General features: G+C 57.7%; 1 protein-coding gene across 1 annotated transcript in view; it reads right to left on the reverse strand.

The window, feature by feature from the left end:
* Positions 1 to 13,360, reverse strand: part of LATS2 (large tumor suppressor kinase 2) — a 38,806-nt gene that overhangs the window by 9,392 nt on the left and 16,054 nt on the right. Inside the window, exons 3-4 of the mRNA XM_032611103.1 lie at positions 2,842 to 2,974; positions 571 to 1,850 (exon numbers count right to left, since the gene is read on the reverse strand). Of these exons, the coding sequence (XP_032466994.1) occupies positions 571 to 1,850; positions 2,842 to 2,974 (1,413 nt within the window). The remainder of the gene's footprint in view (positions 1 to 570; positions 1,851 to 2,841; positions 2,975 to 13,360) is intronic.

Here is a 13,360-nt window from a genome sequence, read left to right on the forward strand (position 1 = left end):
GAAAACAAACAAAGTCAACGAAAATGGGACAGCGGGAAGGGCACAAATCTTATTTTTAGAATTTGCAGTTACCGGCTCTGTGTGATTTAAATTGACCATAGCATTTTAATCTAAATAATTTCATTAATAATTACCTTTTCTAACAGTTTAGTGCCAACTAGGGTATGTTTCAAACCTTATTTTCTAACTATAGACTTAAGAAATAGATGAATCACTACTAGATATATTTGTCTTTATAAATCCCACAATTTCTAAATCCCACAATTTCAATGTATAAAACCTCAAACCTTCTTTCTACTCTTTCAAAATGTTTCCTTAGCAGTTAGGAAAACTTGGTGGATTTGTGCACTAGTAAGGACACACCATAAAAACCAATGTGTTCATTTACGCGCCGGCACATCAGGCAGAGCCCATCCCCTCCCGAGAGCGAGGGGGAAGGGGAACGCAACGTGCAGGACTTCTCCAGGTGGGACCCCCGATACCAGCCCCCCTCCCCAGGAGACCACCGGCAAGGAGGGGAGGTGCGTGAAGCAGAAGCAAGAAGGGACCCGCGGCGACCCCACGACCCACCTTGGCCATCTCCTGCTCCAGCTGCAGCCTGCGAGCCACCTTCTGCTGGTAGGTCTTCAGCACGTTCTCCACATGCTGCTCCATAAAGAACTTGAAGGCGGAGGGCGAGTAGCTCTTGATGCGCGACTCCCGCTTCTCCTCGTCGCGGCAGCCCCTGCGCACGGGCACCGGGGACGTCTGGATCTGCTTGCGGTCCTTGCCCGCCTTCTCCCCTTTGGCGCCCCTGGGGCTCCTGGGGCTCCCGTCGGGGGGCTCGGCGGCCCGGCTGCCCCGGAGGCCCTGCTGCAGCCCCGCGCACAGGCCGTCCACGTCGTACTGCTCGGCGCGGCCCTGCGGCCGCAGCAGGTGCCGGGGATAGGGCGGGGGCCGGCCCCGCGCCTCGGCGCCCCCCGGGGCGGGGGGATGCTCGTCCTGGGGCTCCAGGCCCTCGAGCGCGGGGCCCGGCGGCGGCACCCAGGCGGGGTGCGAAGGCCCCACGGCCGTCTGGGGCTCGGGCCTCATCACCCGCACGCTCTTCACCGCGTGCAGGATGTGCGCGGCCGTCACGGCCGTGATGGCGTTGGGGGAGGGCGCGGCCGCCGCCTGGTGGCCGTTGAAGGAGCCGGTCCTGCTGGGGCCCGGCTTCTGCAGCGAGTCCCGCCGGGCCAGGCCGGCGCTCGGCCACTGCGGCGCGGGGGGCGCGCTCGGCTCGAACCGCTCGGCGCCGAGGCCGGTCCGGGAGGGGGTGGCCAGGCCCGGCGGGGGGCTGTCGCCAGCGAACACGGCGCCCCGGGGGCCCCCCGCGTGCACCGGGTGGGGCTGCTTGGGGTGCGGGTGGGGCGCGTACGCAGCGGCGCCGCCCGGGGGCGGGAACGCGAGGCCGGGCTGCACCTGCACCTGCACGGCCGGGCCCTTGGCGGCCAGGCCCGAGTACCCACCGACCTCCGGCGGAGTCTTGCTCTGGAAGGAGGGGCTGCGCTGGACGCCGTAGGCCAGGGCCTCCCCGGGCACCAGCAGGGGGGCCCTGTAGTGCGGGCCCTGCAGCGGGGGCGCCGGGCCCCCGGGGCCGGGGAGGCTCATCCCGGCGGCCTCCCCGGCGGCGGCATAGCCCTTGGGTGGGTGCGGACGGCAGTGAGGCCCGACGGCAGCGAAGAGGAAGTCCGGGTACTGGCGGGGCGCCTCGTCCAGGGCGGCGGGGCCCTCGAAGGCCGGCCCGCTCACCTGGGCGTAGGGCGGGAAAGGGTCACCTGCTCCTTCGAAGCTCGGCCTCCGCGGCACAGAGGCTGGCGCCAGGCCTTTTCCTGCAGAGGAGGGAACGGGAGGCTGACGCCGCGGCACGGCTACTCCGCGGCCGAAGGCCTGGGAAGGCCGCTGACGCCAGTGACGGCCGCGTGGGCGGCGCCGGGCTCCCAGTCCAAAGGCCGTGCCCTGCCTGTCTGAGGACGCCCCCGCGGAGCACCTGGCCGAGCCCTGACCGTCTGCAGCTGTGCTTCCAGCAGAAGCCACGGCAAATGACACTGTGTTCTCAGGCTAAGACGATGCATCAGAAAGACCACGAGCAAGGCAGGTGCGGGGTCATCAGAGAGTGGGCGCTGCCTCCTGAGGGGCTGGGCTGCAACACAGACCCCGGGACCCTCAGAGTCTGGACACGGTGGCCAGCGAGGCACTGTTTAAGGGAACTCCTCAGTCAAGAAGAAAACAGAAACCTGTGTCCTCTTCACAAAGAAGATACGGCTACAAAGCCCGTGCCATTTCCCCCTCAGCAGATGAACTGGGCTTCTCCAAGGTCTCCCACAAAACAGGGAACACTCCTGTTCAGTATCCTGAATCCCTTACTACACCCAGGGGCCTCCGGTCCCCAAATGGGCCCCATCTGCTCTACCAGCAAACAGAAACATTCAGTGACCGGCAGCAAGGCAAGACATCTGGTGCTGGGGCCTCTGGCCCTCCCCAGGGGCACCAGGGGGCTTTCCCACACCTCTGCCCAAGGTGTCCAGCTCTGGAGGCACCTGCCATTGGGCAGCCTGCTCTCAGAGGCCACAGAGTGGGAAACGGTGTGTTTCAGAATCAATGAAATAAGCCTCCCCCACAAGCCCAAGAGGAAGCAGAAAGAACCTGCGGGGCTTGCCTCATTTTAATATCCAGTGAATTTTCTGATCTTCCATAAGCAAAACAAGTCCACAAACCCAGCAAGTAGGAGGCACCCAGCTCAGTGTCATATCCGCCACCCGCCGTCCCCACCCTCGGGCGACCGTCAGGATGGCCCCTGCCCGCAGCCCCCAGCGTGCTCACCTGGGGAGGTCTGCTTGACGACCCGCACAATCTGCTCCTTGCCCGGCTCCAGGTAACCCATCTTACTGATGAACTCCAGGGCGGCCTCGATGCTGCGGCTGCCGGTCTGCTTGAGGGCCCTGCCCGCCATCTCCTGGGGGTGGGGTGGACGCAGAGACGTCAGTGGGGGCCTGGGTGCGCGTCCCCTCGACACGAAGCCTCCAGGACTGCCTTCCCGCCCTGCGCCCGGCTCCAAGCCAGCACCACTGTGGATGTGTCCTCAGGCGCCGATGACAACCTCACTGACCCCCAGACCACGACGATGGGCCTGGAAGACCGTACGTCCTGCTCCGGCTAGAAAACTTCTGTGACTGGACTGAAATTCTCATCTAGCCTGTGGAAGTCAGAGAACTGCCCTTCCCCAGCCCAGGCTTCCTGGGGGAGGGACCCTTGCCCCGAGGGGAGACCTGCACATCTACTGTTTACGGTGCCCCGTGCCCATGCGGGCGGCGGCGGGCGAGAGAGGACATCAGCCCAGGACAGGCCCCAGCACTGCTGGCGGGATGAGCACCGGGGAAGGGGGCCGGAGGACGGAGAGGGACCAGGGACTGATCACAGGCCAGACGGAGGCACAGCCGGCTCTTCAAGGACAGCCGGGATTCGGGCAGCAGGAGGGCTCAGTGGAGGAAAGGTATTCTCGGCAGCAGGTGGTACAGTCAGAGCAGGGGCCTGGTGGGGGAAGAACGGGGAGGCGGGAGAGGACAGCGGGGAGGCACCACAGACCGGGCCGCCTACCTGAAGGCAGTCGCGGGAGCTTTCCAAGCAGGGTCGGGGTCAGTGAGAGGATGGGCCAGGGGCAGAGCTGCAGAACCCGTGGTCGGGTGCTCAGGCCAGAGGGGGAGGGCTGCGAGGGCTGTGGCCCAGGCGCCCTGGGTCGGCTCTGCAGAGCTGTGGGCAGACAGGGGAGCCAGCCTTCAAGGATGGAACCGGGAGGGGCAGCAAGAGGGGATTCTGTGGACAGACAGGGGTCTTCTGAAGGTGGAGGGGTGGGTGGGCAAGGAGGAGGGAACTGCAAATGCAGGAAATGGGTGGTGACCGGAGGGGAGGGGTCTCAGAGCAGCAGGGGTGGGAGAGCCCTGACAGAGACTGCTGTAGCTCGGACAGGAGAGGAGAAGGCAGTGAGCAGGCAGCAGGACCCCAGGTCCCCAGGGGACAGAGGCCGGTCAGCAAAGAGCCACGGCAGAGACCCAGGAGATGCCCCGGACCCTGAGGACGGATGAGCCGCTCTCCCCGCCTGCCGGGCCAGAGGCTTTTCAAGGCTAACAGAGCGGTCCTGTCCCCGCGCTGTGTGTCTGCCCCTCTGTTAGGACTGCGACAGCCTGGGGGCCTGACCCTCCTGTGGCTCAGGGCTGCGCCCACCCACCTAACACAGGGACGGGAAGGACTCCGATGCTTCACATCCACTGATTGTGTACATAATATTAACCTCCATCCTGGCCGGGCCCCACGGGGTGGCTGGACAAAGCGCGCACGCGGCCGTGACCTGTGCCTGTGTCCTCGGGGATTCGGGAGAGAAGAGGCAGGAAGAGCCCCGCCCGTGAGCCAAGGGCTGGGGGGGAGGCGGCCTCTGGGGGAAGCAGAGGAAGGGACGGCTCGCGAGGCTGGGCAACGGCCAGAGCTGCCTTGGGATGGAAGGAAAGGGCACGAGCTGGGGGAGAGCCAGCCCGCTGCGGACAGCGCCCATCTGCTGTGTCTGGGACGGGACCGAAGCCTTGGCTGCTTTGGGGTGACCGGCCGCACGTGTGCGTCGCTTCAGACCGGCTACGTGTCAAGGAAGCGGCGACTCTGAGGACCAACCACGTCAGACAGTGTGTGTGTTCAACCCCCTGCCGCGCACTGGCCTCAGCCTCAAGATTCCGACCTTCCCAACGCTTGGCTTCCAGTCGAGGAACTTAACCAGCAAGAACACCGGAGGCAACCACAGGTGCCGACGTGCTCACAGGGCTGCTTCGAATCGCACAACCGACCGACCGACTAACCAAACGCCCGTCACACACCCGACCACGCTAATGAGCCCTCCTGTTTACTAAGCAACCCAGTCAGGCAGTCTTGCCCTTGCCGTCTGTCCCTTCCACCAAATTTAGCAAGTGTGCAGTTTCCATACCTTAACTCTCAGAGACACCACTAGACATATATGTATAGGCATGCTTTAAAAACCGCAGGGAGGGACTTCCCTGGTGGTCCAGTGGGTAAGACTCTGCACTCCCAATGCAGGGGGCCCGGGTTCGACCCCTGGTCAGGGAACTAGATCCCGCACGCATGCCGCAACTAAGACCTGGCACAGCCAAAATAAATATAAGTAAGTAAATAAATACTAAAAAACCCCACAAACTGCAGGAAACTCGGGATCATTTTTAAACCCATCAGGAATCACAACCCTGCCTTGCCTCCACCCCCCAGGCAGCAGGACGCCCTGTCTGTGGCTCCAGCGCCCAGACGTCAGGCCAGCAGCACGGTGTGTGCCGCTGTAAGAGCGGTGCCCAGGGACGCCCACACCCTGCCCCTGAGCTCCGCCCCAGCTGGAAGGCACGCTTGCCCCTGGGGCCTTCGGGAGCCCGGTGAGCAGGGGCCCGGGGTCTGCACGGCTGCCCCCGCGCCACCCCGTTGCCCCTCGGCTTCTGGACCCACGTCCCCTCCCCCCTGCCCTCCCTCGCCACCGGCAGAGCTGCCCGGCTTGAAAGTCCCGCAGCTCCAGAGCCCGGGGGCAGGGCAGCTCCTCAAGGCCGTTTCCCGGTGCTTCCAAGAGCCTGAAGGGCGGGTGGCTGGCTGTGAAGGAGAAGGAAAGGGCGACCCAGCCTGCCTGGGGCCGGAGCCAGAGATGCAGGCCCCCGCGGAGCAAGTGGATCCCGTGCCAGTCCGACACACCCGGCACCCGCGCGGTTCCCGGAGAAGGAGAAGAGAAAACTAAAGCCAAGAAAACCCGCAAGGGGCCTCTGAATCTGAACTGTGAGTGGGTGACGAGAAGATGAGGCACCACTCCGGCTCAAGGCCCTACAGCAAGGCCGCGGGGCAGGGCACCCACTGAGCGCTTCCGAGGAAAAAGATGTTTTTTAGAGTAACTTATAGGTAGGGAATGAAGAAGAAGAAATTTGGGCTAAAATTAAACAAGCATGGAAAATGCTCAACCTTACCAAGGATCAAAGAAACACTTTTAATAAAATAGCGTTTTATATTGAATTGTTAACACCAAAACAAAATAGTTATAAAGGCAAATGGCTGGCGAAACTCTTCACAGTCATATATTTTTGGTCCTTTGAGGTGACTATTTGTTAACAAGTACCAAAAGTTTCTAAACGTGCGCCCTGATTTAATAATTTTACTTCCTAAAATTCTCAGGCCAATTTAAAAGAATCCTATTTTAAAAGTCAACTTGCATAAAGATGTCTGTCCGAATTAGATATAATACAATAAATCAGCCCCTCAAACAGAAGGGTGTAGGGCAGGAGTAGAAAGGGCTTAAATAATCCAATGAGAGAATGATTATGTTCATTATAATTAAAGTATTCCCTGGGACACACTTAATGCAGCCCAAAAATACTTGCTATGGCCAAATTCTCTTACTGGAGAAGCACTAAGCATCTAATATTCTTCTCTACAGAGTACAAAGCAGTGAACAAAATGTGCGACTTTCGATAGCGTAAACAACATGAAGAAACATTGACGTGCAAAAGGCGTCTGAGCATCGCCTACAAACAAGGCTTGATCAGAACACGAGGAAAACAAGTTTGACAGTTTTACATTGAAATATGCGATGATTTCTTCTTGTTAAAGAGCGTAAGATGGTGAGAATACTTATGCGTGCGTCCAGTTCCGTTATAATAAAGCTGCCAGTGTTATCCAGCTACATAGTTGTGGGCAGATGACAAAAATCCTCCAGCTCACAGCTGAGTCCAGCGAGAGGGCAAGATTTCACAAGGTCATCCCAGAGCTCCCTTCAGCTGTAAAGTTCCACGATTTCAAGGGATGTTTGCTAAAACATTAAGGATTTTACTGTTGGCAGTATCGAGATAGGTGAGCGGAGGTGTGTGACCCACTCCAGGGAAACTACCAAAATCCCCTATGAGTTTACACACACACACACACACACAGGAAATGAGAACGTTATCATAATATTGATTACTGGTGTGATCAGTGAACCTAAATAACGTCTTTAGTTCAGTCTATCCAGCGGGTTATTCCAGTTGTCCTACTATGAGCCCAATAATCAAATACCTACTTTGCTTCCATTTATCATAATTTGGCTACACAGTCAGCAGGAAGTGCTGCTTTCTACATGCTCTTGCAACTTCACAGGCCCCTAAATAAGTATTTTACTTGGGTTAATATTTAACTACAAAACCATTCTTATATCTTCGTGGGATTTGTTCTTAAAGGAACACCACACTCCTGGATATGCCTATTATGATAACTTAGGTCCAACCTCTTTTTGAAAACAACACTCCCATTTTTGTCAATAATGAAAAGCCACAGAGAAAGAGAATATAACATACAAAAACACTTAGCCGTGTTCCAGGAAAGGGTAGGGAACCAGTTTTAACAGCACATGTGCTGCCCAGGCTCAGGGCCTCCTGAGGACGGTCAGCGGCATGAACCTGCCCGTGGACACAGTGGGCCCGCCGCTGGGCTCAGGGAACAGGCTCTGCCGGGCCTCCCCAGCATGGCCGCCCCCCGTGCTCTGGCAGGAACCCCCTGACCGCACCCTCACCAGCACATGCCTGCTTTTAGGGAGGCCGACGGGTCCTCTAAAACCTGGCTTGCGCAAGTCACGCAATAAATAGGCACACACACAAAACCACAAAATCTCTAGGACAGTCTCTTCTGCCCCAGGAAACAAGGAAGGAGCCAGACCGTCCCTGCCAGGGACAGACGAGCCCTGGCGTTCTGAGTTCTGGGGGAACCAAGGAGCCCGTGGCAGAGAGCACAGGGGTGGGCGGTGCGGGCCCCTCAGAAGACAGATTCCAGGGGGGAGCTGGTCACCACCAGCCAGAGAGCCTGGCGACACGAGTGGGTAGAGGTCCGTGGTGGCCCAACACAAAGAACCTGACGCTGAGTTAGAGACAGGCGCGTTCAAAGCCTGAGCTGACTCAGCCAGACGGAGGGTGGAGCTGGGGGCGGGCAGAGTTCAGAAGCAAAGGTCTCAGGCAGAGAAAGCCTGGGGACAACACAGCCTCACTGGATGGTCTGAACTGGGGCACGCGGTGTGACGGGGCCCAGGGCCAGCCTTCCTGCTCCCCCGCTGGGCAGGGCCCCGGCTCCTTTCAGGGCAGGATCGGAGGTCGGGACAAGGGTTCAGAAGCAAGGGCTTGCCAAGCTCCAAGCTCTGCACACTTGGCTCTGAACCTCACTGTGGGCTCTACAGGGTAGAGAGAAGACACCGGGAGAGGGCAGGCCCAAGAGCCTCCGGCCACTGTCCTCCGGGGCTGGGAGGGGAATCAAGGGGGGGCTTAACGGGGAGCTGTGGCTCGCACTCTTGCTGGGAACTCTGTCGTCGGAGGTACAAGGTTTTCACGAAGGAAAGGATTCGGTTTCTGTCTCAGCCCACGATGCCGGATGACGAAGCAGGAGGTGGCAGTCCAGTGCGTGAGCAGCGGGACCCTGGGCCCAGGGAACAGGGGCGGGGGCTGCCCACCGCCTGGTACCTGCGGACACAAGACGGAGCCACGGAGGCCAGACCTGCGCCGCGAATGGGCGTCAGGACGCCGGGAGATGGACCAGCCGGCAGAGCTCAGGCGCCAGCGGCTCCGCGTGATTCTGGAAGAAGAGACTCTTCATCGGCTACAAGCCCGCCTTGGCCCCTGAAATTCAGTGGCCTGAGTGTGTGGGGAGAGTCTTCCCGTGCAGACAAGAGCCACCGCCAACTCCTGCCATTCAGACGTCTCACCCACAGACAGCACACGGGCCTCCCCACCGAGCATCCTTAGTCAGACCTTCGAGCTCCTTTCTGTGCTTTAAATGAGTAGCTGCTCTTCTCCTGTGTGTCCTGTAGCCCTCTGCACGGCCTCCGTCCCACTTTGCTGGGGACCGTCAGCCCACAGGCATCAAAGGGAAGGGACGTCTAGATGCAGATTTCAGGGAGCTCTCTTCTCTGTGGTTGTTTTTTAAAATGTTATCAAGTAAACGGGGCGATCTAGAAAGCTATGGGCTCATTTAAGAAGGAAGACAGTCTTCTGCTACTTCTACACCCTTGAAAGAGACAGTGAAATTTACAAAAATGTTTAATTATGAAATATGGTACTGAAGACAAACTTCCAAGCTAGTTTTTATGGAATTTTCAGAAAAAGTTAGGGAGTTCCCTGGTGGCCTAGTGGTTAGGATTCCAGGCTTTCACTGTCGTAGCCCGGGTTCAATCCGTGGTTGGAGAACTCAGATCCCGCAAGCCTCACGCGGCCCAAAACGAAACCAAACAAACAAAAAATACGCCAAAACAAAACAAAAAATCTATTAAAAAGAAAAAAAAAAAGCAAAGAAAAGGCCACAGTGTAACCTTGAAATGGACACATATTGGGGAGCTCCGCACACAGGCACATAGCTGCTATGCAGGCACCCTTCTGGCCGACTCCACCCTGTGGTTCTGAAACCCTTTAAACTGGGACTTCCCTGGTGGTGCAGTGGGTAAGACTCCGCGCTCCCAGTGCAGGGGGCCTGGCTTCGATCCCTGGTCGGGGAACTAGATCCCAGGCGTGTGCCGCAACTAAGACCCGGGACGACCAAATAAATAAATAAATAATTTTTAAAAACATGTTTGAAATCCTTTAAACTGATTTCAGGGTTGAAATGGATGCTGACCCCCGTGTGAAAGCCCATCGAGTAGGCCGGGACAAGGACGCTGACTTTTACCCTGATCGAGGCAGGAAGCCACCTAGCGTTTGGAGCACAAGATCCGACTTCCGTTTTAAAAGGGTCCCCTGGCTGTGCTGTGGAGAGCACAGTCTAAGGGGAATGGGGGAGGTTAAGGGGCCGGCGTGACCGTGCAGACGCACCGACTGTCCAGGTCCCCACGGACTCCTGCTGGGTTCCCGGGAGGGCCCTTGCAGCCCACGGGGAGCTCAGCTCCTCTCGTGCTGCAGACCAGCCTTTGGGAGGGTCTCTTGAATGGAGGCGCAGCCTCGTGAGCCCTGTTGGTGGGCGGACTCGGGACTGAGACAGAGAGGGAGCGGGAGCTGTGCACGAGTCTCCGAGTCTTGGAATCGCCCTAAAATGTAGGTGCTTGTATTTTATCAAAATCAGGAGACTGGGACTTCCCTGCTGGTCCAGTGGCTGGACGCTGCTGGTCCAGACTCCGAGTTCCCAATGCAGGGGATCCGGGTTCAATCACTAGTCGGGGAACTAGATCCCGCATGCCGCAACTAAAGATCCCACACGCGGCAAGGAAGATCCCTCATGCCACAACTAAGACCCGGCGAAGCCAAATAAATAAATTAAATATTTTTTAAAAAATCAGGAGACTTGAGGCTCAGAATGAGTAATCATTTCCCAAGTTCATACAGTCAGTGGTAAAGTCAGAACTCAAAACCCAAATAGTCAAGACAAGTCCAACACGACCAGTAATCAGAGGCTGCATTTTTTAAAATAAGGGACCATCTCACACTCATTAGATGGACAAGTGTTTAAAATACCTGACACCACCAAGTGTCGGCTAGGACAGGGAAGACCGCCCCGCAGAGGCTGAGGACGAGATGCTGACCTGTAAACCACACAGAACACTGTGACAGCATCTGGTAAAGTCAGGGATGCTCACATCCTGTGACCCACAAACCCCACTTCTGGAGAAAGTCCCCACGTGTTCACAAGAAGCACACACAGGAGAACACCTGCTGCACTTCTGTCGAGAATGGAAAACTGGAAACGATCTAAACATCCGTTAGTGGGATAACGGAGACGTAAGTGGCGGTGAAATGACAGCAATTACAATGAACGGGAGCCTCGTCCCTCAACGTTGATAAACCTCAGAACCACGATGCAGACGGGAAAAGGAAGCTGCAAAGTCGCATTATACAGGGGTTTTAAAACACCTGTAAAACAACCGCAGATTGGTCACAGGACGCGCCTGAAGCAACAGCACCGAACACAAATGGGAATGAGGGACCCAGCGCGGAGGCACAGAGAGGCTGCTCCATGTGACACAGCGTTTCTCCCACAGGTCTCTGGAGCAAGGTGGGAAAATGTTACATCATTCTCTCTACTTCTATAAATGTTTGAAATATTACTCATCATCAGTCATCACAAGCATGTCTGACGGGAAGGCCAGCCCCAGTGCTGCCTGCCCACGCGCGGCCTGTGCCCCTCGTCCACGATCCCGCCTGCTCATCCTGAAGTTCTCGGGGCCGGAAGCTGCGTCCTGCTCACGTCTGTGTCCACGGCTTGGCAGACAGGAACTGCTTGGGCGCTCGGAAAGCGATGAACGGATGAAGGAACAGACGTGCAAAAGCCCAGCCCTTCCTGCCCTGGCGGCCCCATCCCGTGAGCACACAGGGGACGGGAAGAGCGCCGTCCCTGCGTGGTCTCCGCCCTGGAGGCTCTAGAGGCGCCGAATCCCACCCCTCCTCCGCACCTGCTCCTGCCTCAAACAGCCCCTCCTGTGGCCCAGCGGGTCCCGTCCAGCAGTGAAAGAGTGACCCACTGGCTGTCGCTTACGGGTGACAACATTCAAACAACCTGGGTGCCCCAGAATAGACCGAGGTCTATCATCAATTCACTGGAACGCGACACTTTGTTTTTTTAGACAGTGTGTCGGAGAATAAAATGACACGGGGCAATGCTTGCAATATACTGTAAAGTAAAACAAGCCAAGCACAAAAAGTGGGTCCCAAAAACACACACGGGGCTTCGGCTCATACCTGGTGCGTCAGCCGCCAAATCCCTCTCATCACTTTCCATCCGTGCTCTGACGCGACAGTCACAGCGGAGAAGGGGCCTCAGGACGTCTTGGAATAGAGAAGCCAGAGGGAGGGGGTGAAACGCCCAGGAGCAAGCTGTGAGCCCACCGGGCAGGAGAGGATGAGGACCCAGGGTCCCTCCCGGCCCGGCCCTCCCCTGGGGACACTGAACCCGAAGCTCCGACCAGAGACTGCAGCCCAGCGAGGGGCAGACGGGCAGCACGGAAGTGAGGCAGCGGGTCAAGGGAGCCAGGACACAGCCCTTCGGCCCCGCCACACCTCACAGAGCTGAGGGTCTCCCCTCCCCCGGAGAAGCCAAGCCCGGCGTGGGCAGCAGTGAGCCCGGCCTCCAGCGCAGCCCCTGCCATCAGCGCTGTGGCCGTCACTCCCAGGTACGAACAGCCTCCAACTCAAGCCAAAGCAAACAAACCCAACAGCACACACGATATGACCTCATTTTGTAAATTAAAAAAAAAAAAATCACACCAGATACCGACATGTTCACGGTGGCACCTCAGAGCGATGGGGGCCTGATGATCTTCCAGAAACGCAGCCAAGTAACCTCCAGATTCCCTGGTGTTGGGACCCACGACCCCCCCTCACTTCCTCTCACCTCTTCTTTGGCTGCTGTTTAAAAACATCTGCTTCCTTCTCTCGGCTCTATCGAGACGGGCTTCTAGAGACCGTGCGTGGGTGTCAGCTCCGGCTGCGGGTCAGAACCCGTGTCCTCTCCACCCTCCACGGACACGTGTGACACCACTGCAGGGATGCTCGTTACAGGGAGGCCTGTTTTCTCCAGCTGGTCACGTGCCCACAGGCAGCAGACTAAACACCAGACAATGACCACACACGTGCTCGGAGGTGCACGTCTTCTCTGAGAAAACAGCTATTTTGACACACCTTGGGACAGGTCCGTACAATGGGAGGCTCTGCCCTTGGCCAGGAATTTCAAACATCTGGGCCGCTGCAGATTTAAGAGTTCCAGAGACGACAAGCTTCATCAATACCTGCCGGAGATCCACTAGGAAATCTTCCAGCCAAACCTTCTACCTAGCAGTGGTCCCACTTTAAAACGATGCTCTTAGAAAATGCCATTAGCACCCCTTTCGGAGAGTCGCACGTACAGGCTGTTGGCAGATTTGTAAAGAAATGAACAGCAGGAAGGCCTGTGGAGTGAATGTGTAGACAGAGGACCCTGCATCTAAGCCCCGCCCTATCCGCCACAGTCACCCCGAGAAATGAGTGCCGCCATCCATGTGTCAGAGATGCAAAAACCGAGAAAGATGGATTAGCAACTTACCCTAAGCCACAGTGTTAGCAAGGGCCAGGTAGGAAGGAGAGGCGGGGCTTCCCTGGTGGTGCAGTGGTTAAGAATCTGCCTGCCAATGCAGGGGACACGGGTTCGAGCCCTGGTCCGGGAGGATCCCACATGCCGCGGAGCAACTAAGCCCGTGCGCCACAACTACTGAGCCTGCGCTCTAGAGCCAGCGAGCCACAACTACTGAGCATGTGTGCCACAACTACTGAAGCCCGCGCGCCTAGAGCCCGTGCTCTGCAACAAGAGAAGCCACTGCAATGAGAAGCCCGTGCACCGCAATGAAGAG

Source organism: Phocoena sinus, chromosome 18, assembly GCF_008692025.1.
Source record: "Phocoena sinus isolate mPhoSin1 chromosome 18, mPhoSin1.pri, whole genome shotgun sequence".
Classification (NCBI taxonomy): Eukaryota; Metazoa; Chordata; class Mammalia; order Artiodactyla; family Phocoenidae; genus Phocoena; species Phocoena sinus.